Source organism: Carcharodon carcharias, chromosome 12, assembly GCF_017639515.1.
Source record: "Carcharodon carcharias isolate sCarCar2 chromosome 12, sCarCar2.pri, whole genome shotgun sequence".
NCBI lineage: Eukaryota > Metazoa > Chordata > Chondrichthyes > Lamniformes > Lamnidae > Carcharodon > Carcharodon carcharias.
Window position 1 is genome coordinate 105,487,102 of NC_054478.1, and position 26,353 is coordinate 105,513,454.

The 26,353-nt window shown below is 42.5% G+C and overlaps 1 protein-coding gene across 1 annotated transcript in view; it reads right to left on the bottom strand.

Moving 5' to 3' along the window:
- Window positions 1-4,726: 4,726 nt before the first annotated feature.
- LOC121284701 (protein boule-like) overlaps window positions 4,727-26,353 on the bottom strand; it is a 154,410-nt gene continuing 132,783 nt past the window's right edge. The window contains exon 11 of the mRNA XM_041200257.1: window positions 4,727-4,885. Coding sequence (XP_041056191.1) covers window positions 4,727-4,885 — 159 coding nt within the window. The remainder of the gene's footprint in view (window positions 4,886-26,353) is intronic.

Genomic DNA, 26,353 nt, shown 5'->3' on the forward strand with positions numbered 1-26,353 from the left:
CAAATTTCTGGCAGACCAGTAGGATAACAAGGTACTGCTGTGTCATTGGAGTAGGGTGCAGCAAGGTGGGTCTTAAAAAACAAGCAGTTTACTCTTTTGTAAAAGAGTGCATCATATGGGGTGTCTGGTTGGGAGAAAGTAAACTAGAGAGATAAGATTAGTCTTCGGATAGGGAATTTTTTAAAGCTGTAACTGCTTGTTGAGAGTTTGGCAAAACTGGTAAACAAACATCCAAAATTCCTTATTAATAATATACGTTATTATTAATTTTGTTGATTTCCATGCTACAACCTACTTATGCACATAATTATTTTCCATTACTCTCAAAAGATGTATTAACAAAATTGTTGCATAAATCTACTGTTCTACTTGCTGTGTAATACAAACATACAGGGAATAATTTTAATGCATAAAAGGTCTTAGTGTTGGCTCAGGTTCACAAAAGAAAAAAAATCTTTTGGGTTCTCAACATTCTGTATTGTCATGGTTAACCTGAATACTGTCATTATAAAATGATTTAAGAACCAAAATCAACTCCAACATATATTAATAATAATTCAGTGGTCTAAATGAATGATGACAGATTTACAAACAAGTTTTAGCCCAGAGAAATTGTGGCTTGAGGACTACATCTTGCTGAACATGCGCATAATTAAGAATCAGCTAGTTGACTACTGTATAGTGATGGTGTTTTATATAGTTTCAGTAAAGGAAAAGGTAACATGAAAAGAGTTATGACACCGCATATGATATTTGACTGCTGTAACTGTTAACATGTATTTCCAAGTAGCTGAAATTAGTGGTTGCTTATATTATTTAAATAGAAAATTCAACTCTAAATTATTGTAAGTATATTAGTTGTGATTATTAAAATTAATGGGTTTTGATGACTTTTTAACATATTGGCTTAGAATTTATCTGTTCATTCACCACAGAGGAGAAGGTTACAAGAGGCACTTCCTCGGGTTAAACAACAAAACAAGAGATAGGCAGGAAAGCATGCTGTTAGTACACTGGTTGAATAGTAGCAGTATACGAAATGTAGGAGTAAGGAGAATCCATAAATATAGAGAATGACAAAAGAGAATAATCTGAATTGCAATTAATCCATCAAATTTAAGGTATGCACTTTATTTTGTACATATTTCTTTTAATTGCTTTTTTCCTTAGTTTCCAATTGGTCTTCTTCCTGCCCCTATCCTGAAGGTGCTGACCCATTGGGATACAGTGATGTAGGTGGCAGTTGGCATCTGGTAACTTACCGAAGTGATCATTATTCATGTTTGAGCATTGAAACTGATCGTAGATAGGCTTTTTAACTGTGAAAGATATCACAGTTGAACCCTATTTTGTCCTTATCTGATAGCCACAAATTTGCCATTCCATGTGATAGGAGGAACTGTGGGTGATTTTTTATTGTCCCTAATCTACAAGCACGCAGCTAACTATAGTCCCACTGCTGAGATTAACTAACTCAAAACTGACCGAAAATTAAACTTGAGACTTCTCTGATCAGTATATCTCAGATAAGGAGCTTTTGGAATTTTCCAATGATCCGCACTCCTTTCCACCCAGCTTGCTAGTGAGGTGGAGTGCAATGAAGGTGCGCTCCACTTGAAAAAACCCAGACCTCCTGTATTTCTGAGTTCAGCTTATTAGCACAGCCTGATGTGGGCCAGGTACAGGCTCACCCTGCAGAGGCCTGTGCCCAGAATTTTGGTGCAAATCAGGCAATTGTTGTAGGATTGTAATACTTTTATGTACAGTTAGGTTCTCCAAACTCACTTGCATTGGCTTACATTTCTTACACCTGCTCTAGGTGCATGTAGTCTATCCCTGTGAGGGAGCTTTGGAAATCCCACAACCAAGTGTAGATGGTGTTGGAGGAAGGGAGGGGAAGGTAAAGACAGAGACCCAGTGTCACAGACCTTTGTCCTTTTTCCCTCTGCTTGGTCATGTTCTCTGGGAAAAAGGAAAGATCAATCTCAAGCTTAAGGGAAAGGTCAGCTGCTTTTTTGTAGCTGGCCAGCAGTCATGCTTGCTATCTAACAGCCGAAACAGTCCAAGCCAACTTACTTGTAATGAAATCCAATGATTTACTGTGAAACCACTCCACAGCTAGGTGTGCATGGAAGGTCATTTCCACTCACAAAGCAAGAAAGCCATTTGTAGGCCTGCAAGATACTATAATCAGCCTTCAGGCTGTATAAACCAATCTGTTGTTGTATCCAGAATGTAGCTTAGCTTTGTTCCTTCATTAATCATAATCTTCCTTCTTTTTAAAAGAACAGGTGAAAAAATTAAAAACCTCTAAATATAAGAAGTCACCAAGTAATACAAGAGTGGTCTACAAATCCTCAAAATCACGGTAAAATTACCAGAGAGTAGAGGATAAGGGAGAAGAAAACATAAAAAAGATATGTACAAAGGAAGATGATTGCACAGATTAAAGAAATCAGATAATGATTAAGAGTTGAAGTAGGAAACCATTTATCGGATCTTTTTGTGATGGTGAAAGTGAAATACTACAGTACATAGAATGGGCCACCATTGTTGCAGGCAGCCAACAACTAATTCAGTGGAAAGTCAAGCCTGATCATGTGCTGGTAGCAAACACCTACCAAGGCAAATAAGATAGGGAGATTAATCAAACTTTCAAATCCAAATAGCAGATTTGGGGAGGAGGATATTCTTTTTGTAGAAACTAGAGCTACTTCAAAATGAAATACTTTTTTTTTAGCAGTTAATGAACGTGCAAATTCCAAAAGACATTTTGTACTTAAGAATGTTAATCTGCTCTGTCTCATCTCAGTGATGTGTGTCAGTGGCAAAACACTTTGCTTTGGCTGTTTTTCATTGCAGTTCAGTGCTGCTGTAACTAGTTTACTTCAAACAGTATAATAGTAGAAGCAGATGCTTCAAAGCCAAAGATGAGTAGCTGCTTTGGTATTTAGCTTCAGAAACTTTGTAATGTTTCCAGCAACGAAGCTGCCAGATATTGAAGCAAGATATAAATTTGGTACAACAGAGATTCTGCCTTCAATCCCTCTGAAAGAATTTTTCAGCAACACAAGGAAGAAACGGACATCTAATTAGAAAACGAACGGTCAAACCATTCAATGAAACTGGAAATGGCAACCAGCATCACTTGGGAGGATTAAATTGCAATGCTAACTTTCAAAGTTGTGCTGAGTGTTCTGGCAAAATACATCCAATATTACTTCAAAACTATAAATATTATTTCTAAGACGCCCCATGTAGATTCCTTCCTGATGTGAACTCTGTGGGATGTTAAACTCAATTATTCACAGTATTTACTTATGGGAAATAAGCAGTATGTTTGAGATACTGTCCCTAAGCAGCAATACAGAATGCTGTTGTTTACAAAACCTTGTACCAAAACAAGACTGAAATGTGGGGCAGGTGTGGTAACTTTGATCATTCCCACTGGGCAGGAAATGTGCAGCACAACAGCTGCCCAATTTACACCCTGCTCCATTTTCCTTTCCATTGATTTGAATGAAAAGGGAAAATTGGGTGGTGTGTAAATTGGGTGAGTCACTCTCTGTTGTAGTTTCTCAGAACAGTTAAATGGTGGGAACAGTTAAATCATCCACTGTCTCAGAATTAATATTGAAAAGTTCGGATAGTGCCCAATTTTCAAAAAGTCTGATATAAATATTTATACTACCTTGAGCAAATAGAACTGAAACGTATTTTTAATAGAACACATGCACTCACAGATACCTTTGTTTTATGGTGAAATAATAAATGCACTTAAATGTTACAATGTCAGTTGAGTATTCAGGATGCACCAATTTGCACTACATCTAGAACTCTAATAATTACTTAACCATACCTAAGCTACAACTAACAAACTAAACTATTGTAAAACAGTAATACTTCAACATTATACTATATTAATTGTTTATCCTATCTATGTAAAAACGACATTATAGAAAGATACGTATAAATGGGCAACACAATAAAAGGTACTGTGTGCAAAAGTAAGTGGTCCACAAGGCAGGGCTTTTACTCAAGCCTTACACACTAAATAAACCATCCACATCGAGTGGGAAAGGATAAAAATAATTCCATCTAAATTAACTTACTATAATATTACAAAACATATTACTATAAATAAAAGATACATAAATGATAAAAAATCTAATTGTATGAATCTATGTGGAAAATACAAATAATAAAAAGGAAAAGATGTAAAAATGTGTAAACATTAAAATTCCTTAAAAATTAGAGGTGCGACATTCAAGCTCAAAACTGAGGCTTGTTTCCTTCTTCCTGTTAAATAAATTTCTACTTCTAACCTCCTGCTATTTCTCAAAATCAGCATAACTACTGCTCTGTACCCAACAGCCACATATTATGCCTGGTCTGGATTATTTGCAACTTCTAAGAATTCACATTGTTGCCATGATTCTTAAAAATATTCTGGTTCTAACTTACACTGCAAGATCTCTTCAGTTTGAAGTATAAAATGCAGACATGCTCAGACATATTAACTGTGGCATGTTTGATAACATAACATTTTTCCAATTTACAAACCAAGATGCCTAAGATACTTATTTAAGCCTACACTATTTAACCAAATAAATTTTTATATCTTTAAGAATCACTTCTTACATGTACTTTCAAAGATTAAGACTCTTCAATTATGTCTCCTTTCATACATATGTGTTCCAATACAACAATGGCATTACAAATTCTTCTACTTAACAGATTCAGTTGAAGAAGGTGGAGTAAGAATAGAATCTTCTGCTCTGTATTCCTTCCTCAAATGATAATGTGGACTGCGTGTGTAACGAGGTTTTATTCCGACTGGTGGAGGTTGGGAAAAATTTCTTCTGACAGGATGCAACCTAGATTCCTGGAGGCAAAACATATAATACAGGATCATTGGAAACCATGTTTATTATCAGTGCTCATAATGTTAACCTAAACTATCTATAACACTTGGCCAAAATTAAACTTCCTTGTACGAGCCCTTGCTTTGATAATAGAGTATGACAATGTTACCATTTCTATCATTGCCAAAATGATAGAAATGTATGAATGAAACTGAAAGTAGTTTTAAAAACAAAATTGGACAATAGTCTGGTTCAGCAATAGCCTTATGAATAATTCCAAGACCTTTCTGTCTCCATACTTTTTTATGGTTACAAGGCCCAAAAGCTACTACCAACACTGCAATTATTTACTTAAAGCGCAGATTACTAAGTGGGTCTACACTACTTATTGTGGAAAAACTGACACAAATTCAGGATATTTACTTATATAGTTTTCAATAGGAAAGCAAAACTCTATAGTTAAGTTCAGCTGATTTTCTTCTTTTCCTGTACTTCAGTTCAAGTGATCCAGAACACTGCAAAGACATTCTCGAAACCAGTTTGAAGTCATGAGTATGAAAAGAGGCTTCGGGAATTTATGTATCACAGCTGTGCGTTGGATACACTTAGCAATGGTTTTGGGTGCACAGCAATGAATTGTGCTGTTGCAGGTCTTTCGAGATGCATGTTTCTTGTGGTGGTTTGGCTGCATCGATTTCAATTTTTTTTGGCTGTTTGCATCAATTTAAAAATGTATTACTCTCTTGGAACAAAAACAAAAATATCTGGAAAAACTCAGCAGGTCTGACAGCATCAGCGGAGAGGAATACAGTCAACGTTTCAAGTCCGAATGACTCTTCATCAGAACTAAGGAAAGATAGAAAAGAGGTGAAATATAAGCTGGTTTGGGTGGGGGGACAGGTAGAGCTGGATAAAGGGCCAGTGATACATGGAGATTGCCAAAAGATGCATTGGACAAAAGGGTGTTGACGGTGGTGATATTAGCTAAGATATGTGCTAATGGTGACATTAAGGGCAGAAAGCAGGACAAGCAAGGTACAGATAGCCCTAGTGGGGGTGGGGTGGGGGGAAGGGATCAAAATAGGCTAAAAGGTAGAGATAAAACAATGGATGGAAATACATTTAAAAATAATGGAAATAGGTGGGAAAAGAAAAATATATATAAATTATTGGAAAAAGGGGGATCGGAAAGGGGGTGGGGATGGAGGAGAGAGTTCATGATCTAAAGTTGTTGAACTCAATATTCAGTCTGGAAGGCTGTAAAGTGCCTAGTTGGAAGATTAGGTGCTGTTCCTCCAGTTTGCGTTGAGCTTCACTGGAACAATGCAGCAGGCCAAGGGCAGACATGTGGGCATGAGAGCAGGGTGGTGTGTTGAAATGGCAAGCGATAGGGAGGTCTGGGTCATGCTTGCGGACAGACCGAAGGTGCTCCGCAAAGCAGTCACCCAGTCTGTGTTTGGTCTCTCCAATGTAGAGGAAACCGCATTGGGAGCAGCGAATGCAGTAGACTAAATTGAGGGAAGTGCAAATGAAATGCTGCTTCACTTGAAAGGAGTGTTTAGGCCCTTGGCTGGTGAGGAGGGGGGAAGTAAATGAGCAGGTGTTGCACCTTCTGCGGTTGTAAGGGAAGGTGCCATGGGAGGGGGTTGAGGTGTAGGGGGTGATGGAGGAGTGGACCAGGGTGTCACGGAGGGAACGATCCCTGCGGAATGCTGCCGGGGGCAATGAAGGGAAGATGTGTTTGGTGGTGGCATCATGCTGGAGTTGGCATCATGCTGGAAATGGCAGAGGATGATCCTTTGAATCCAGAGGCTGGTGGGGTGATAAGTGAGGACAAGGGGGACCCTTATCATGGTCCTGGGAGGGAGAGGAAGCTGTGAGGGCAGATGCGCGGGAGATGAGCCGGACACAGTTGAGGGGTCTGTCAACCACTGTGGGTTCCAGCAAAGCTCAACGCAAACTGGAGGAACAGCACCTCATCTTCCGACTAGGCACTTTACAGCCTCCTGGGCTGAATATTGAGTTCAATAGCTTTAGATCATGAACTCTCTCCTCCATCCCCATCCCCTTTCCGATCCCCCTTTTCCCAATAATTTATATATATTTTTCTTTTCCCACCTATTTCCATTATTTTTAAACGTATTTCCATTAATTGTTTTATCTCTACCTTTTAGCCTATTTTGATCCCTTCCCTCCACCACATCCCCACTAGGGCTATCTGTACCTTGCTTGTCCCGCCTTCTACCCTTAATGTCACCATTAGCACATATCTTAGCTAATACCACCACCATCAACACCTCTTTGTCCTTTTGTCCAATACATCTTTTGGCAATCTCTACCTATCACTGACCCTCTACCCAGCTCTACCTGTCCCACCCCACCCCCCTCCCCTTAAACCAGCTTATATTTCACCTCTTTTCTATTTTTCCTTAGTTCTGATGAAGGGTCATTCGGACTCGAAACGTTGACTGTATTCCACTCCGCAGGTGCTGTCAGACCTGCTGAGCTCTACCAGGTATTTTTGTTTTTGATTCCAGCATCCACAGTTTTTTGCTTTTACTCTCTTGGAAGTTATCTTAGATGTCTGATTGCAATTTCAGATAAACAAGGCCCGCTATTTGATAAAAGATGCTACTGGAACATTGCTGCAGGAGGTGCAGCTAGGGAAGAAGAGGGGTGCAGCTCATTTCCCCAGGGATGGCCTTGGGTGCCTTAAGATTAAGGGGTGAAAAACATGGCAGGAGAGGGCTAGCTTGCTCAATGTTGCATGCACCAACCATGGTGATACATCTACAGTGCCGGAATAATTCAACCTCACAAAGGAGGGCAAAAGCAAGATCTTGCAGTGCTAGTGCATTTTTAGACACTGCAATTCTTAGTTTTGCAACCTCACCTTTCTTACCCATCACTCTTTTTTACCCAATGCTTCCTTGATGCTTATGCTGCTGTACCATGCACTTTCCAGCATTTGGCTTATCCAACACATCTTTCAGCATCATGACAAACAAGACAGCTCAACGATCACCTGCTGTTGCATCTTTCTGTCTTCACAATATACATGGAAGTTAATTATATTATCAAGAGTAAGTGTACACAAGTGAAGGGCATTAACTAATTACGTGAGATGGTGTTGCAGTGGTAATGTCACTGGGCTGGTACTCCAGAGGCACACATCTCATTGGACACAGGTTCAAATTCCACCATGGCAGCTAGTGGAGTTTAAATTCTATTAATAATTCTGAAATTATAAAGCTAGTAATGCTGACCATGACAATGATCATCGATTGTTGCAAAAACTCATCTGGCTCACAAATGTCCTCTAGGGAAGGAAATCTGCAATCTTTACCTGGTCTGGCCTACATGTGACTCCAGACCCACAGCAATGTGGTTGACTCTTAACCGCCCTCTGAAATGACCTGGCAGGCCACTTAGTTAAAGGGCAATTAGGAATGGGCAACAAGCGCTGGCCTTGCCAATGATGCCAAAATCCCATGAAAAAATAAAGAAAAAAGTACCATGAGCACATATAATGAAAGACTGCTGGGACACTGGGTGTTGGCTAGCAAGGAAGCAGCAATATGTAATGTTGCATTCTGTAAATAAATCTAGTATTAAGTAACAAGATCGACATCTGGTTTCCTACTTCACCATCAGGATTTACAGTGATTTAACATTGTAGCAGTGGATGGTTGCCTAAAGATGAAGATTGGAAACTAACGGAGGAATTTTCCATTTTTGAAACTAAGTGCCATGGTAGGTGGGTTTAATGGCACATTTCCCACTGGGCGCCATAGCGGAAAATTGAGGCCAATTTTGCACTCAGAAGCTAAATAATTATGCACAGTCAGGTTTAGGAACGGATTCATCCATCCCACCGTAATGTGGTTGAAGGTCTGGGTGCCATATTTAATGCCACTCAAACACACTAGCAAGCTTTGTAAAGAAGACATCCCCAGATGGTTGTGTCGAAAAAAAAAGCATTTGCAAGGTTTAGTAATGATTCCCTGAAGGCCCTCATCAATGGAGTCTGCCAATACCAGGATGTCCTCTACCGCAGGGATGGCTTGAGGAAACCCAGCAACCTCACCTCACTGGCCTGGGAGGCAATCGCAAAGGAGGTCAGCGCATCGGACAACTGCAGTGAATAAATGATTTCATCTGCTCCAACCAGGGTAAGTCAACCTTCAGCTCACTCTAATCTCACACTCTCATAAAGGCATCATGCACTCAAAGGATTACACAATATATGCAGGGGTCACATCAGCACTGTTTGTCTCATGGGCACTTTACATCACCAGCATCTCATCTATCATGCTGCACAAACTCCATCCTCACTCCATACTAAGGAAGGCTCAGCACATGGCAGGCATGCATGCTTCCTGACCTCTCACCATCTCTCATCACATTCCATCCATTTGTTTTCATGCAGACCAAACTTGCCCACAAGAGGGACAGCCGACGTCCTTTTGATGATTTTATTCATTCATGGGATGTGGGCATCACTGGCTAGGCCAGAATTTATTGCGTATCCCTAATTACCCTTGAGAAGATATCTTCTTGAACTGCTGCAGTACATGTGGTGTAGGTACATGTGCTGTTAGGGAGGGAGTTCGAGTGACAGTGAAGGATTGGCGATATATTTCCAAGTCAGGATAGTGAGTGGTTTGGAGGGGATCTTCCAGTGGTGGTGGTCCTATGTGCAGCACTTGTCCTTTTACATGGTAGTGGTCATGGGTTTGAAAGGTGCTGTCAAAAGAGGCTTTAAGAGTTCCTACAGTGCATCTTGTAAATGGTACGCACTGCTGCTAATGTGCATCGGTAGTGGAGGGCGTGGATGTTTGTGGATAGGGTGCCAATTAAGTGGGCTGCTTTGTCCTGGATGGTGTCAAACTTCTTGAGTGTTATTGGAGCTGTACTCATTCAGGCAAAGTGGAGAATATTCCATAACATTCCTGACCTGTGTCTTGTAGATGGTTAACAGGCTTTGGGGAGTCATGTGGTGAGCTACTCGTCGCAGGATTCCTAGCCTCTGACCTGCTTGTAGCCACAATATTTATATGGCTAGCCCAGTTCAGTTTCCAGTTAATGGCGATCCCTAGGATGTTGATATTGGGTGATTCAGCGACGGTAATGTCATTGAATGTAAAGGGGAGATGATGAGATGCTGCCTTTCTGGAGGTGGTCATTAACTGGCACTTGGGTGACCCGAATTTTACTTGCCACTTGTCAGCCCAAGCCTGGATATTATCCAGGTCATGCTGCATTTGGACATGGACTGCTTCAGTATCTGAGTCATGTTGAACATTGAACAATCATCTGCAAATATCCCCATTTCTGACCTTATGATGGAAGAAGCCTTATTGATGAAGCAGCTGAAGATGGTGGGCCAAGGATGCTACTCTGAGGAACTCCTGCAGTGATGTCCTAGAGCTGAGATGATTAACCTCTAACAACCACAACTATCTTCCTTTGTGCTAGGTATGACTCCAGCCAGTGGAGGGTTTTCCCCTTGATTCCCACCGACTCCAGTTTTACCAGGGCTCCTTGATGCCACACTCGGTCAAATGCTGCCTTGCTGTCAAGGGCAGTCACTCTCACCTCACCTCGGGAGTTCAGCTCTTTTGCCCATGTTTGAACCAAGGCTGTGATGAGGTCAGGAGCTGAGTGACCCTGGCGGAACCCAAACTGAGCGTCAGTGAGCAGGTTATTGCTTAGCAAGTGCCTCTTGATAGCACTGTTAATGACCCCTTCCATCACTTTACTAATGATCAAGGGTAGAATGATGGGCAGTAATTGGCCAGGTTGGGTGTGTCCTGCTTTCTGTGTATAAGGCATACCTGTACAATTTTTCACATTGCTGGTTAGATGCCAGGGCTGTAGCTGTACAGCTGAAACAGCTTGGCTAGGAGCGTGGCAAGTTCTGGAGCGCAAGTCTTCAGTACTATTGCTGGAATATTGTCAAGGCCCATAGCCTTTGCAGTATCCAGTGTCTTCAGCTGTTTCTTGATATCATGTGGAGTGAATCAAATTAGCTGAAGACTGGTCTCTGTGATGCTGGGGACCTCAGGAGGAAGCCGAGATGGATCATCCACTTGGCACTTCTGGCTGAAGATTGTTGCAAATGCTTCAGCCTTATCTTTTGCACTGATGTGAAAGGCTCTCCTGTCTTTGAGGCTAGGGATATTTGTGCAACCTCCTCCTCAGTGAGTTGTTCAATATTCCACCACCTTTCATGATTGGATGTGGCAGGAGTGCAATGCTTAGATCTGATGCATTGATTGTGGAGTCACTTAGCTCAGTTATCGCTTGCTGCTTATGCTATTTGGCATGCAAATAGTCCTGTGTTGCAGCTTCACCAGGTTGATCTCATTTTTACAAATGCCTGGTGTTGCTCCTGGCATGCCGTCCTGCACTCTTCATTGAACCAGGGTTTATCCTCTGGCTTGGTGGTAATGGTAGAGTGAGGGATATGCCGGGCCACGAGGTTACAGATTGTGGTCGAGTATAATTCTGTTGCTGATAGCCTGCAGCACCTCATGGTTGCCCAGTCTTGAGTTGTTAGGTCTGTTCGAAATCTATCCCATTTAGCACGGCCGTAGTGCCACATATGATGGAAGATATCCTCAATGTGAAGATGACAGTTTGTCTTCACAAGGGCTGTGTGGTGTGGCATGCTCAGAGCTCCCTCTGAGTGGTGTTCAACTTGGGGAGTACTGAGGGGGGAGTGGTATGTGGTAATCAGCAGGGGGTTTCCTTTTCATGTGTGACCTGACAGCATGAGACTTCTAGAGTCTGGAGTCGATGTTGAGGACTCCCAGGGCAACTCCCTCCCAACCATACATCATAGTGCTGCCACCTCTGGTGGATGTATCCTGTTGGTTGGACACGACATACAAAGGGATGGTGATGGTGGTGTCTGGGACATTATCTGTCAGGTATGATTCCATGAGTATGACTTTGTCAGGTTGTTGCTTGACTAATCTGAGACTGCTCTCCCAATTTTGGCACAAACCTCCAGATCTAACAGCACTGTAGGTGGAACTACACCACATGGTCTGCAGTGATTCAAGGCAGCTCACCGCCACCTTCTCAAGAGCAACTAGGGATGGGCAATAAATGCTGGCCCAGCCAGTGAAGCCCACATTCCAAGAATGAATTTTTAAAAAAATTAGTGAGGACTCTGCAGGGTTGAAAGAGCTGAGTTTGCCGTTGTTGTTTCCGGCGCCTAGGTTGATGGCGTGTGGCTCATCCTGTTTCATTCCTTATTGACTTTCTAGTGGTGTTATACAACTGATTGGCCTGGTAGGCCATTTCAGAGGGCATTTAAAGAGTCAACCACGTTGCTGTGGATTTCGAGTCACGTATAGGCCAGACCAGGACAGCAGTTTTCCTTCCCTAAAGGACATTAGTGGACTGGAAGGGCTTTTATGACATGATCATTAGACTTTTAAATCCAGATTTTTATTGGTTGAATTCAAATTCCACCTTCTGCCATGGCACGATTGGAAGCCGGGACTCCAGAGAATGACCCTACCTCTAGTTTCCTCGTCCAGTGACAATATCACTACGCAACTGCCTCCTGGAACTGACCAAATTTGAGGAGGATGTTGCCGAATTGGTGGGCGAGGACAGAGACCGCTTCTGTGGGGAAAGCAAGATCGACTTCTCCCAACAAACTGGTACGGATGCGCCCTCCATGAATTGATCACATTCTGAGTGAGTGATTTGCAATGTTGTATCCAGTCTGTCCATAAGCTAAATCCATCTGCTCTCTCTTACAGGCACCAGCAGCTCCAGACCCATTATAAGCCCCAGCCCTCAGGCCACCTCAGACCCATTATAAGCCCTAGCCCTCAGGCCATCTCAGATGAAGAAGCTGAGGAGTCATTGTATAAAGACCCATCACTGCATTCAACTCACTCTCTACCAGCTCAGAGACACATACCCCTGTCCTAGTTATAGAGTAGGCTTCAGGGTCCCATTCTGGGGAACACCTCACCTCCACTGCAGCCGGAGACAGTGAGAGCCCAGGTCTCTGGCACTCAGAGGACTGCTGGAGATCAAGCACCTGCTGAGTCCGAGTCTGATGATGAGCCTCATACATGCTGGAGATGTAACAATAGGTGGCAGAAAATCAGGTAGAGTTGTGAGAGACAGTCAACAAACTAGAGCGAAGGATGGAGGAGTCTGTCCACATTCTGTCTTATGTCATGGCTCTAACATGTGAGCATCTCGAGGTCTCCATGGGAAGGGTGGTGAATGCCTTGGAAACCTTAGTCTAGCAGATGCTGCTGGAGTTGCGCTCAGACATGTACCCCACTGCTATAGGCATTGGTGGGGTCCATCAGCGGCTAGGCGAGGTAGAAGGAGTGGGCCAGGGTACCTTGACCTCCCTCCAGGTGCCCCTTCTCCTCAGGGACTCAGGTACCCACAGGGAGGACCAGCAGCTGAAGATCCAGGGCCATCCACCCAGGTGACTCCAATAGTGTCCAGCCTTACCCAATCCCCTCTGCCTGTGACCCCATCACCTCCAGCTGTACAGGATGAGGAGGGTTCACTTGCCCCACAGCAGGACACCCAAAGTAGGCCGGGACCCTCCATCCCTCAACCCTCTAGAGGGCGCCCGCCAATGTCATCAAAGACAACAGGGCGTACCAGTCTGCAGGCTGCCTCCATCTGTGCTGCGGATGTCAGGGATGCACCTAGATGTAGTGTTAGAAAAATTTAGAAAAGCTTTGAAATCACTTATGCGGCACAGGTGATCAATCATTGTTAATACAGCAACTTTATAAACACATTTGCTATTCATGAGAATGGTCTCATCATTTGAACGTGTCATGCATATGCATCAATGTGCCTTCTTATTGCCAGTGTTTGCCACCCATTGTGATCTGTAGCTGACCCATTATAGTTACTCTATCCTTGCTATGTCAGGGAGATGTGTCAAACTCTTCACTGAAGTGTCTGCAAAATGTGTTAGCAACCATACTCCTTACAAGATAACATGTCAGAGTTAGGGGTCTTCAGTAGCCTTGAAGGGTTAGCTGTAATTGTCTCTCCAAATGAGAAGACTGCCTTCATGGGTAGTGTCAAAGCACAAGATCTGTAGAGCCATGATGCTCTCTCCAACCATGTGCACATCTCAATGTCTGCAAAAAGCTTCTCATAAAAGGTGGTCACCACTGCATCAAGTCTTTTGATGCAGCTTCTGTGCTGTTGTGGCAAATATCACTTCCTACAGTGTGCCAATGGAGGGTTCGCCGCTTTCCTTTCCAGTGATTAGGACCTAATAATTCATGAGGATGGAGGGTGCAAGTACGAATGCTGAACTTGCTCTCAATGTCACTAGTTGTAAAGGCCTTTCAGTGTACTGGCTTGGTACTAAGGGATAAAAAGAATATGGATGTGTCCCATTGCCTGTATCTTAAACATCCTGGAATTTTGCGCCTATCAGTATGGCAAAGGCACGTCTCCCATATCATGCTTCTTCAATGGTATGCTCACGTGGAAGCAGAACATCATCCCGCTCTACATCATTCAAGGAACTCTCAGCCTCCTCCATGTTTCCCTCTGGCAAGGGATCCTCCCTTTGAAGCCTTATGTTGTGAAGAGCGTAACAGACCATGATGGTGCAGGACGCCCTGCTGTGGAGAACTGCAAGGCCCAGCCTGAGTGGTCCAAACATCAGAAGCGCATCTTCAAGATGTGAATGGTTTGATCGATAATGGATCATGTTGCCTTATAAGCCTTGTTTTATCTCTCCTCCCAGTGACTTCAGAGGATGATACACTGGTCATGAACCATAATTTGATCGGGTACCCCTTATCCCCAAGCAGCCATTCCTGTATTCGCTGAGGCTCTTCAAATATGTGAGGGTATATGAGTCATGGCAACTCCCAGAGTACCTAGCACAAACGTGTATGATATGCTTCTGATGATCACACATCAATTGAACATTGATGGAGTGGAACCCTTTCCTCTTAATGAACATCAGGGGCTGGTGCCACAGAGCTCTCAATGCCTCGTGTGCGCAATCAACTGCACTCTATTATCTAGGGAAGCCTTAGATAGCTGCAAACCCCAGAAATCCAGCAACCCAGCTAGCTTTGAGTGTGATGTTCACATAATGCTGAACCTTACGGTAGAGGGCAGCTGTCACCTCCTTGATAGGTTTATATGCTGAGGACTGTGAAATGCTGCATAGCTCCCCTGTGAATCACTAGAACAATCTGCAGGCAAAACAATTGAATGTGGCAGTGACCTTCAGGGCCACGGCAGGGAATGTCCTCCCAGTCCATGGGTGTTAGATCCTCCCACAGAATATGGCACATATGATCCACCTTGTCTCTTAACAAGCACAGATGGGCATGGCATTGTCTGTCGCTCATCTCCAGATAGGAAACGGTAGATCATTGGTTGTATGAGATGCCTCCATGGTACGGGTCTAACCTCCTCATCTTCTGGGTCTTGCTGAGGCTCCCATGGATCATGGACCTGAGGTTGGGGGCCATAGGCCTTATCAATTGGTCGATGGGAGGAATCTCAAGATACCTTGTGCGCTGTGTAACAGTCGCATTGCCCTAGCAGGGACCACAAATTGTTCAGTTTTACTTGCACACTTGAATGCTTTACATGTAGGGAGGAAGGCATTCAACCAGGCATAAATCTGAGAAAATGTGAGAGCTCTATGGCATTCGATTATTCAAGATAAACTTTAATCCTGGGGATTTAGTACACTTTAAAAGAGAGGGTCAGAAAAAGTGTAAGGTTCTGGCTAAGGTGTAATGGGAAGACAGTGGTTCTCCAACATGGTAGTCAAACTATTAAGATCCATTCATCTCAGTTACCTTCAGAATTAGAGCAATTAATTGAAGATTATGAGGCATCTGTACCTCTCACTCATATGATAGACATTTATGAGGAACAGAATATATTAGATAAGGGATGGATGGCAATGGGCAAAATGGAGCCGACACTTAGAACAGGGCATTTGAATCCAAAGGACTACTGCCTAGAGTCAGTACTAGAATTACAAACATTCAAGAAAGGTTCACTGAATGGAGGGAAGCGACTATTGAAGGGAGAGCAGGAAAAGCTACCGGCAAGTTTAAGCACTGGCCAAATGCCCAAGATGATGGACACAAGGTAAAATCTATGGACTGGCAAAATCAGGTGAAACAGTGGAAAGCATAAGTTCTCCTAATGGATTTGAGATTGACTCTTGTACTAGGAAACAAACAAGTACTGGCAACAGAACCTCTGATCATGGGAGGGAGAGATCCTGCAATAGTGGTCCAGGAAGACATTGAAGGGCAAGAAGAGGCGGTAGCTTGACTAAGTTGTGCAACAGAACAAGGACTACAGAACAATCCAGGAACACTACTAGAAGTAGGAGCCCTTATGACCTGGACGTTTTGGTGGCTGCCAACTAGAAACAAATTAATTTGAGAAGCAAAACAATAAAAAAGAGTAGGAAAGTTGGAAGGAATTTGGTGTCTACTCTGAAGTGTCAGATAAAAGACAGCCAGCCTTATGACACAGATAGATATATATGGGAATGGTCCTCCCAGATGGGACTAAAGTAAGAATAGGGGTTCAGGATTTTGAAGAGAGACTTGGAGATCAAGATGTTAAAGTCGATTCCTCCATGGTGGGAAAAGTAATCCTGAAAATTTTCTTAGCTCCATTGGCCCCATTTCATGGGAATGTAGGTTAATATAAAAGCCTCATTTGTGCAGGGTGAAAAATTTCAAAAATAAATGTTTTTGAAACAGCCTAAAGTAGTAGAAGGGAAGCTGTGGAAATTAAACAAATACATTCATGGACTGAATGAAGTATTGAGGGTACTGTGCTTCTCGGTTAGGTCTGTCTTGCTGAAAGTAGGCTGTACTCAACTGGAAGAAGATCCAGCAATGTTCTACTGGTACCACAAAGGGAAACTTTCAGGCATCTTTATGATACATGCCAATGATTTTCTAGGGGAGGTTCTGTGGAATTTGGGAAATTTGTTATAAATACGATTAAAGGGGAATTTAAGATTGTAAGTCAGGCTTCAGGGGCCTTTTAAAAATATACAGGCTTAGACATTACTCAGAATAGGTCAGGAGTAACTTTGATTCAATAAACATATCTAGCAAGTTTTAATCATATCCCAATAAATCATGCTAGATCATCACAGAAAGATGATGTTACATCTAAAAAAGAAACAGAGCTATTAAGAAGCTTAATTGGACAGTTAAATCAGACGAGTCCTGATGCCAGTTTTAATGTATTGGAACTAAATATTTATGAAGAAACATGCTAAAATTATGGATGTTTTAAGGGTAAATAAACATTAAAGGACTTAAGTACAGATAAATGCATAGTTAAGTTTCCAGCCTTGGGGGACCCAAAGGACATGAAATTAGTCCCTTTTAGTGATGCTTCCCATGCCAATCTTCTGGATGGGTGTTTTGAGTACAGCTGGGTTTATAATATTCTTGGTGTGTGAAATGGAAAATGAGAAGAGGTGGTTAAAAGTACCTTAGTTGTGGAAACACTGGCTCTAGTAAAAGCAACCAATATGGACTCCCAAGAGTCATTCTGGACTCAAAGCATCTGTTTCTCTCTCCATAGATGCTGCCAGACCTATTGTGTTTTTCCAGTATTTTCTGTTTTTATGACGATAGATATGGGGTTTTACTTACCAAATATTTGAAGGGAAATCCTACATAAGGGGCATTCTGCCCATTGAATGCTATGTGGATAACCAAACATTTCCTGTGGGATAATGTACATTCGACAAAGACTGACAGAGAAAAGCATGTGGATTGATCTTGCTAGTATGAAAGAGATACTATATATAAAGATATCTGGAAGAGGAATTGGGTCAACGCAAGTCACCAATTATCAGCGATTTACTAAAAGGAATGCGTGCACTAATAAATTATTAGGAAACCGAGAAAAGGGGCCTTTGGTATTATGATGCGATAAACAGAATATGGAGAATATTTTTCTTCAAAACAAAAGCAAAAATACCTGGAAAAACTCAGCAGGTCTGGCAGCATCTGTTTTCTATTTTTACTTAGTTCTGTTGAAGGGTCATTCGGATTCGAAACATTAACTGTGTTCCTCTCCGCAGATGCTGCCAGACCTGCTGAGTTTTTCCAGGTATTTCTATTTCTGTTTTGGATTTCCAGCATCCGCAGTTTTTTGCTTTTATCTGAATATTTTTCTTCTATTTGTTTTGAAATATTGTTTGTATGTTATAAGGTTTTAATTTAAAGAAAAGGGAGTCTGTTAATGATATGTTAATTGTATTATCAAGATTAAGGGTGATGGGCATGGATTAAGTATCTTAAGCACATATTATGAAAGACTACTGGGACATTGGGTGTTATTTATGGAGGCAGGAATATGTAATATTAATGTAATAAGTAAAAAGATTGGTGCCCCGTTTCCTACTTCACCATCTTGTTTTGGGCTGATTTAACAATGGAGAGCTTCTCCAAATGTATTATTTATTCTTTCAGGGATGTGGGTGTCGCTGACAAGGTCAGCATTTGTTGCCCATCCCAGACTGCCCTTGAACTGAGTGGCTTGCTAGGCCATTTCAGAGGGCAGTTAAGAGTCAACCACATTGTTCTGGGTCTAGTCACATGTCAGCCAGACCAGGTAATGATGGTAAATTTCTTTCCCTAAAGAACCAGATGGGCTTTTACAACTATCAAATATAGTTTCATATGTAAAGCATGAGTCAATGGCACCAATTTCAGAACATCAATGCAAGTTTCTGTAGAAGATAATGCCTAATTAGAGATAGGTGCCTGTAACTGGAAGGGCTATAGCAAAACTATATCCTATCTGAAATGCTGGTCCTCCAAAGTCAGCGACAGAACTTAGAAAATTAGGTAGAAGATGGGAAAGAAAGAAGCACACATGGACCGCTCAGAATATATACACTTAACCGTTCTTTTCAGTTCCATCCTTATATAGAAGCTGGCTGGTAAAGAATGTTTGCAATAAAGGTGTAGCCTGCAGTGCTGCCCTTCAGCTACTTTTCAGAGGGCTTCCGCTCCATCAGTTCCATACAGCAAAAGCAGGTATGTATAACTTCGCCAGCACTATAGGGAAGGATATCCCAAAAATGTCAAGCCATCAGCAACCATAAAATGATAACAATACAAAGGCGGCTATTTGGCCCATCACATATATAAATCATTATCCAAAAAGGCCCCATTTCCCTGCTTTTTCCCTAAGTCCTGCAATTCTTTTCCACTTCAAGTAGTTATTCAGTTTCCCTTTTCAAGTTGTCATTAAATCTGCTTCCACCGCCACCATTTCAGACAAGGTACTCCAAATCACAACACAACGCATTAAGTATTTTCTTCTTGTGTTGCCTATAGTTCTTTGCTAATTACTGTGAATTTTAACTTGCAGGAGAATGTGGGTTTGGGAGCAGGTGGGATGAGGAGTATTAAAATTGACAGCACATCACGAAGCTAGCCCCAAACTGCCAACTGCACATTTAACTGCAGTTTGTTAAACTGCATGCAAGGAATCCTCTCAGGGAAAGGGAGAAAGAGAACTGTCAATTTCAATATGCTAATTGCTCAATTATGACAATATTAACGAAGCTTTTGGAATTTAATAAGCTGCACATATATCCTGGAATTTGCCAGTCAAGTGGCAAATGAGGGGGCTGAAGACATGACTGGGTAGTTTGTCAATAAGTACTGAAACCCCAAAGCTGATTTCTTGCCTGATTATGTGCAAGGTTTTGTTCACAGTACACAGTACCGCAGAGAGGGTATTTTCACAACTTTAAAGGTAACTGACAACTTTAGAGGTTGGAGGTTTGCATGTCAGATCTCCATTTGGAGCTAATGTCTATCAGATCAGCATAGGTACTGCTTATGCTGTTTCACTTGGGATTTCAGGCAAAGGACCAAAATACCCAGCAGCATAACCAGCAATAGTAGGAAGAGCACCAACTGCAGCAGCACCAGCCTACTTCTTTCAGACCTGCTATTTCCATGAAGAGAGGGGATAAGCATTATTGCGCAACTTGTACAAGGCCATTCCTGCAACACAGGGTATACAGGAAGAGGATCAGCCTCCTCGAACTGTTGAAACAGCAGTAACTTACTCAAGAGTCTCACGCCAGGTGGTGGCTGACATTTATAGCCTGCTGCCAACTGGAGCTGGTAGTCATGCCTTACCAGTGAATGCCAAAGTCACCACAGCCGTCAGCTTCTGAGGTTCTGGCTCTTTCCAGACCTCAGTCAGAGGCATCTGCAGGATTTTGCAGTCAATGTTCCACAAATGCATAGGCTAATGGCTCGTTGCCAACGTTGGCAATTATGATGGCTTTGCACTCATGGGGCAGAATTTTACAGCCCTGTTTCGGCGGGGACAGGTCTGTAAAATGTGTAACTGCACAAGCCATTGGGATGATGAAGATGCACTTCAGGTGCTTGGATAGAGCTGGAGGTGCTCTCCAATCCAGGGTTTCCAGAATAATTTTTATGTGCTATGTTCCACACAACAGAACACAGGAGCGATATCTGAACTGCAGGAGGAACATGGCGCACAGCACAGAACTCTTCAGACGGCTCAGAGCAGGTGGCAGAAGGTGATGCAACCAAGTAACTAATAGCAATGTCCATTACTGCCTGGGATGCCCTCGTTATTGCAAGGCTCACTTAGGTTCCATCAGTTCACCGGACAGCTACATTCAAAAGTCACTTTTCTCCTGAAAACAAAATCAAGGCATCCTTTCCACAGCCCCCCAATTGCTTGGTGTCAATTCTCATCTTATCATTCATCATAAGCGAAAAGGCCACTTGCCAGTAAGCAACCAAAAAAAACATGGGCAAGTGGTGGAAACAAATATTTTGTGGCTCAAAAGCTGAACAGAAACTTAACATTCTAACATTGTATAACACATCCATGTGCATGCCCCCTTGTGCAACTTCAAGCCTTTACTCTCCTTAACACTTTCACATGTTGCAACCCCTACGGCTTTAGCAAAAGGTAGAGGTAGGCTGCTCAGATCCCTGGTTTGAAGGCTGAGATACATATGATCGATATCATTTGGGTTTTAGAGCCCATGAGGGCCCTACCAAAGACTGCACCCATGCAGGGCTAACTTGGCCAATGGGATATGAGGCAGCATGGAGGGTACTGACTGAAGGGTGGGAAATAATGGCTGAGAAGCAGAACTGTTTTTGGCTGAGTTTCCGCTTCCATAGCCCCTTTCACATCATCCTTCTCATGGCCCAGGTGCATTTCCTTCCTAGCATTAAGCTGGAGAGCACTTTGCTGCAGATCATTGGACGAATAATGGCTAAGACTAGGGTTTCACAAATCCTGTTTACAGTATGCAAATCATTGTTTGATTGCCTCATTTGAAGCACCATAGACAACGATATCATTGCAAAGGCCTGCAACATTGTCACTCACGCTTGAGATGGACTTCTCCAATCTCTCTGCATGCTTAATGCGGCTGGAAAGCCTTGCTAGTACATTGTATTCTTTGTTGTTGCTCCAGAAGAATCCTTTTGTCAATGGTCCCTGGGATTTAGCATCTGTGTCCATCAGAGCAGTGGTTGGAGAAGATGCAGGCTTTCTGCTGCTGTCCCTGTCTCCACCATTTGCACTTTCTCGCTTGTGATGTGAGTCACCAGATGAAAATCCAATTATCATCCTTACCAGTCCTACCAAAGTGAAAGTATCTGGTTCAAGGACTGATTGAGTTCTGTGTTGGTAAACCCTCAGATTGAGCGACCTCCTCCAAGGAGTAATTGTTGTCCTCCATCACCTCTTGCTTGAAATCTGTGGGAGATTATAGACACGAATTAGAATCATCAAGGTAAAAATGCTTTAAGTAATTATTATGCATATGATCATAATTCATGCTGCTGGCATCAAGTCAACATTAGTTAGCGTTGTATCCAAGTACCTGTCTGATATTTAATTTCTGTCACCGGGTAACTAGGAGGCCCCCATCTCTGATGGCCAGCCATGCAGAGGCTCCTCAAAAGCTCCAGTGCTGAAATGGCTTGAAGAAATCCTCTGGTTCTCTGTCTCTCCCTCGTGTTCTGTGACTTCATTAACTTTCCTACAAGGAGGGAAAGAAGATTAATGGCATGCATTGAATGGACGGATGGAGAGCACTTTTTCAGGGAAATTATGAGGGAGCAGCATGACATCGTATGAAGGTGAAGGTTAATGAAAGTGGTAGATGGAAAATGGGAATGTGAGGAAATGCACAGCAGAGAATGAATGGTGTACCTGCAAGATAAGTTGGTATACTGAATGATGTGCTAAACCAGGCTTGACAAAGCAGATGAGGTGGTTAGGGCAGGATGGCAGGATGCAGTTGAATGTGCCACTGTACTCACCTTTCCTGCCCTGATTAAGACATTAAACTGCTTTCAGCATTGAATCCAAGAGCATGGTACCATTCCTGCTGCTGACTTCCTCCACCAATGCTAGCCATACCTTCTGCGTTTCACTGCAGGCTTCACTGTCCCATTAGTAGGGAGCAATATCTCTCTGTGAGATCTTACCCAGCATCACATGTAGGAGGAAGCACTAGGGCAAGGCACGGCCTTTAAGGGTGTCAACTCTAGTTGGCCACTTCTGCTCCCAACTCCAGAATCCATCCCATTTCATGAATGCAATGTATCTTTAAATACTGGAGCTGGGAAATTGACTCATTTAGCTTGCCATTGTGCCTGCTCAAGTCAAGTGGTCAGGAAATTTGGAAATATGTTAATGCAGTAGCTGGGTTAAAAAGCCACTGACGGACATGCTGTGCTTACTTCCTGGGTTTCCCATGAGCTGTTTGATCTCCCTGCTCCCAGAGTGTTGGCAACTTAATATCCAGTCCCTTGAATAATGTCATCTGGTTGCTGACAATTCTACGATTGTAATCAGTTCATCCTTCATGATTTTGATCATCAATGCCTGGATGAGTGGAGCTCCAGCAACATTCAAGAAACTTGACACCATCCAAGATAAAACAGCCTGCTTGATTGGCATCCCAAACACCACCTTAAACATTCATTCCCTCCACCACCGACACACAGTGGCAGCAGTGCGCACCATCTGCAAGATACACTGCAGTAACTCACCAAAGCTTCTTAGACAGCATCTTCTAAACCTGTGATTTCTCCCACCTCGAAGGACAAGGGCAGCAGATGTATAGGAACACCACCCTCCAAGTTCCCCTCCAAGCCTGACTTGGGACCATATGGCCATTCCTTTGCTGTCGCTGGGTCAAAATCCTGGAACTCCCTTCGTAATAGCATTGTGGGTGTACCTACACCATATGGCCTGCAGCAATTCAAGAAGGCAGATCACCAACATCCCTTCTCAAGGGCAATTAGGGATGGGCAATAAATGCCCAAACCCCATGAAAAAATAAAAAACACACTGGACTTTTCTGAAAACTGCCATTCAGAAAAGCCTGTTGTGTTCTCTTGCCAATGGGAAAAGCAATGTATCTACTTGCTCTGGCAAACACCGTATCAGTCACCTGCCTCATGCAGAGAGCCATAGCGAACCCATGGTCCCAATGGCCCTTTGTAAAGAATCCAAAGAAAATGAATTTAAGATTGCCATTACCTTTGCCGTCACTGGCAATGCTGTGTTGGGCTCTAAGATCCTATCAATGCCTGCTACACAACTCTGCTACTGTCTTCTTGATGAATTGAAGCCTCCTAAGGTATTGTTGCTTAGTCAGGTGCAAGTGTTTCCTTTGTCGCCAATATATTTGATTCACATCATAATGGGGGACAGTGACTTTCCTCTGTAATAATATCACACTTCCTTGGCATCCAACTTTTTTTTCTGGCCTTCCTTGTTCTCTTCATCCAATTTTCTAATTGGACATCCATTATGCCAAGAGGGATGGTGAGAGCCAGAAACTCTGCATCTCTCCAGGCCTCATGAAAAGCTACTAGGCAGAATAAGCTTTATTTCAGCACTGAAATTTTAAACTCTGATCTCCTAACTGCCTAAATGTAAACTTGCCAGTTGCAATCCTAGTTGATTCCTGCGTTTGCGAATCAATATGTGACTTTAGATACAGGCTAGCTGCTGAGAATATCTAGTGTAAGAATGATATTAGCATGTGATCTGTGATCAGCTTTCATGGAGGAAACAAGATGAATATACCAGAATTACATCATTTACAGCTTTTAAGTGTCATTAGATCTTGGCATCCGTTTAAGGTATATATCACGTCAACTGTAAGGAGTTGGCACTGCTTTTACCTCTACCTATGTCTCACCAGGCAGAGGGAAATTGGCTTCTCATATACCAAAATACGAATGAGGAGCCATTTGGCTCCTTGAGCCTGCTCCATTGTTCAGTAAGATCATGGCTGATCTGATTGTGGCCTCCACCTCACATTTCTGCCTACCCCCGATAACCTTTGACTCCCTTGTTAGTCAAATCTACCTCTGCCACAAGGGTATTCATTGACCTTGCCTCAACCACTCCTTGGGGAAGAGAGTTCTAAAGATTCATGTCCATCAAAGAAAAAATATTATTTTTATCTTCATCTTAAATGGGTTTTTAAACAATAAAATTATTTTAAAAACTGTATCCCCTAGTACTCGTCTCTCCCACAACAGGAAATATCCTTCCAACATCCACCCCATCAAGTCCCCTCAGGATCTTATATGTTTCAATAAGATCACCTCTCAATCTTCTAAACCTCCAATGGATACAGGCCCAGCCTATCCAACCTTTCCTCATAAGATAACCCCCACCACTCCACCCCAGGTCAGTCGACTGAACCTTCTCTGAACTGTTTCCAAAAGATTTATATCCTTTCTTAAGTAAGGAGACCAAAACTGTACACAGTACTCTATATGTGGTCTCACCAACGCCCTGTAGCAAAACATCTCTTTTATATCCTATTCACCGTGCAATAAACAACATTCCAATTGCCTTCCTAATCACATACTGTACCTGCATACTAACTTTTCCTGAATCATATCCCAGGACACCCAGTCTCTCTGTACCTTAGGCGTTCTATAATTTCTCTCCATTTAAATAATATGCTGCTTTTTTATTCTTTTGCCAAAGTGGACAAGTTCACGTTTTCCCACATTATACTCCATCTGCCTAATTTTTGCCCACTCAGTTAACCCATCATGATGCCTTATGTCCTTTTCAAAACTTACTTTGCTACCTCTCTCTTTGTGTCCTCAGCAAATTTAGCAACAATACTTTCAACCCCTTCATCCAAGACATTGATATTTTTGTATGGAAGCATAATTTAATCCATGATTTTTAACTACTGATGGAACTGAGAACAGGTAATCGAAACCATACTCGTCACCTGTCTACATCCAGGTCAACTGTTTGTTAAGAGACAAAGCTGATTAGCAGCAAAATACTATACCAAATAAGCCCCAACTGGCGCTTCTGAATGCTGCGAGAAGATTTCTGGCTCTTAATAAAATGCTAAATTCAATCAAAGGCTGATGTGATCACTGCTGAAGCATGCCAATGGTCAGCTCAATCACATTTTGTGTGGCAGCATGGCTTTTATTGTATGCATGCTAGACTCATCAGCCATGTCGTCAGCAGATAATTCTTGTCGCCCACCTTTTGTTCTGCACTGGTGGCTCAAATGCAGCTGGCACAGTGGACTGTTACAGCATGATGGTATCATAATTACTGTTAGAATAAAGAGGGCTGACCTGTATGACTTGCTGCCTATGATTGTCTACTTGCTGGACACTAAGGGAAAGGAAACCTTTTGGTTGCGATAGAGTTAACATGTGGCACCAGCAAAATGATGCATGTGCAGTCAATGGCATCCTGAAACATTGGGAAGCCTGTAATCCTAGCAAAGCTGTGTGCTTGCTCTACCTGTTTCTTTTGGCAACAGAGAATTGAATGTAGGCAGCTCTTATTTTGAATAGAGAGCAAATTGCAAGATGGTATATCTCCAGTCCAGTCTGGAAGGGGCCAGACATATAAAAGTTCATCTCCACAGTCACCTTTGCAGCCACTGGCAATGCGGTCTTTGCCCTGGTTCAAGTTTCAATTGTGGGGACAGGAGGTGGTAGTTTTCAGTTAGGACAGCTTTATTGAACAAGGGCACAAGTGTCACACTTTGTTCCTTGTAAAGGTTCATGTAGGAAATTGTTTCCTGAACACCCTGGGCAAATTTGACCTCCAGCTGAGGGCCCTTCTTCTCCTTCCTCCCTATTTGAACAGGTTGTCCTTCTCTGTATGGCCTGTTAATTCTCCAAGTCTTGCTTTATTCCAAGTGGAATGCTTACTAGTGCACCTATGTCTGGGAGCAACTGGCTTGTGCAGAAACCAAGACAACAACAAAAAGCCCTTTGGAAACAGCCACACCACTCCTTGTAGACGTTTGAAATATGAAATAACTATAAAAAGCATCATATACTTGTAGAATTGTAGCAACAGTTGGAGCAAATCAACTAACAACTAACCTTTTAAGTAGTTGATGATCT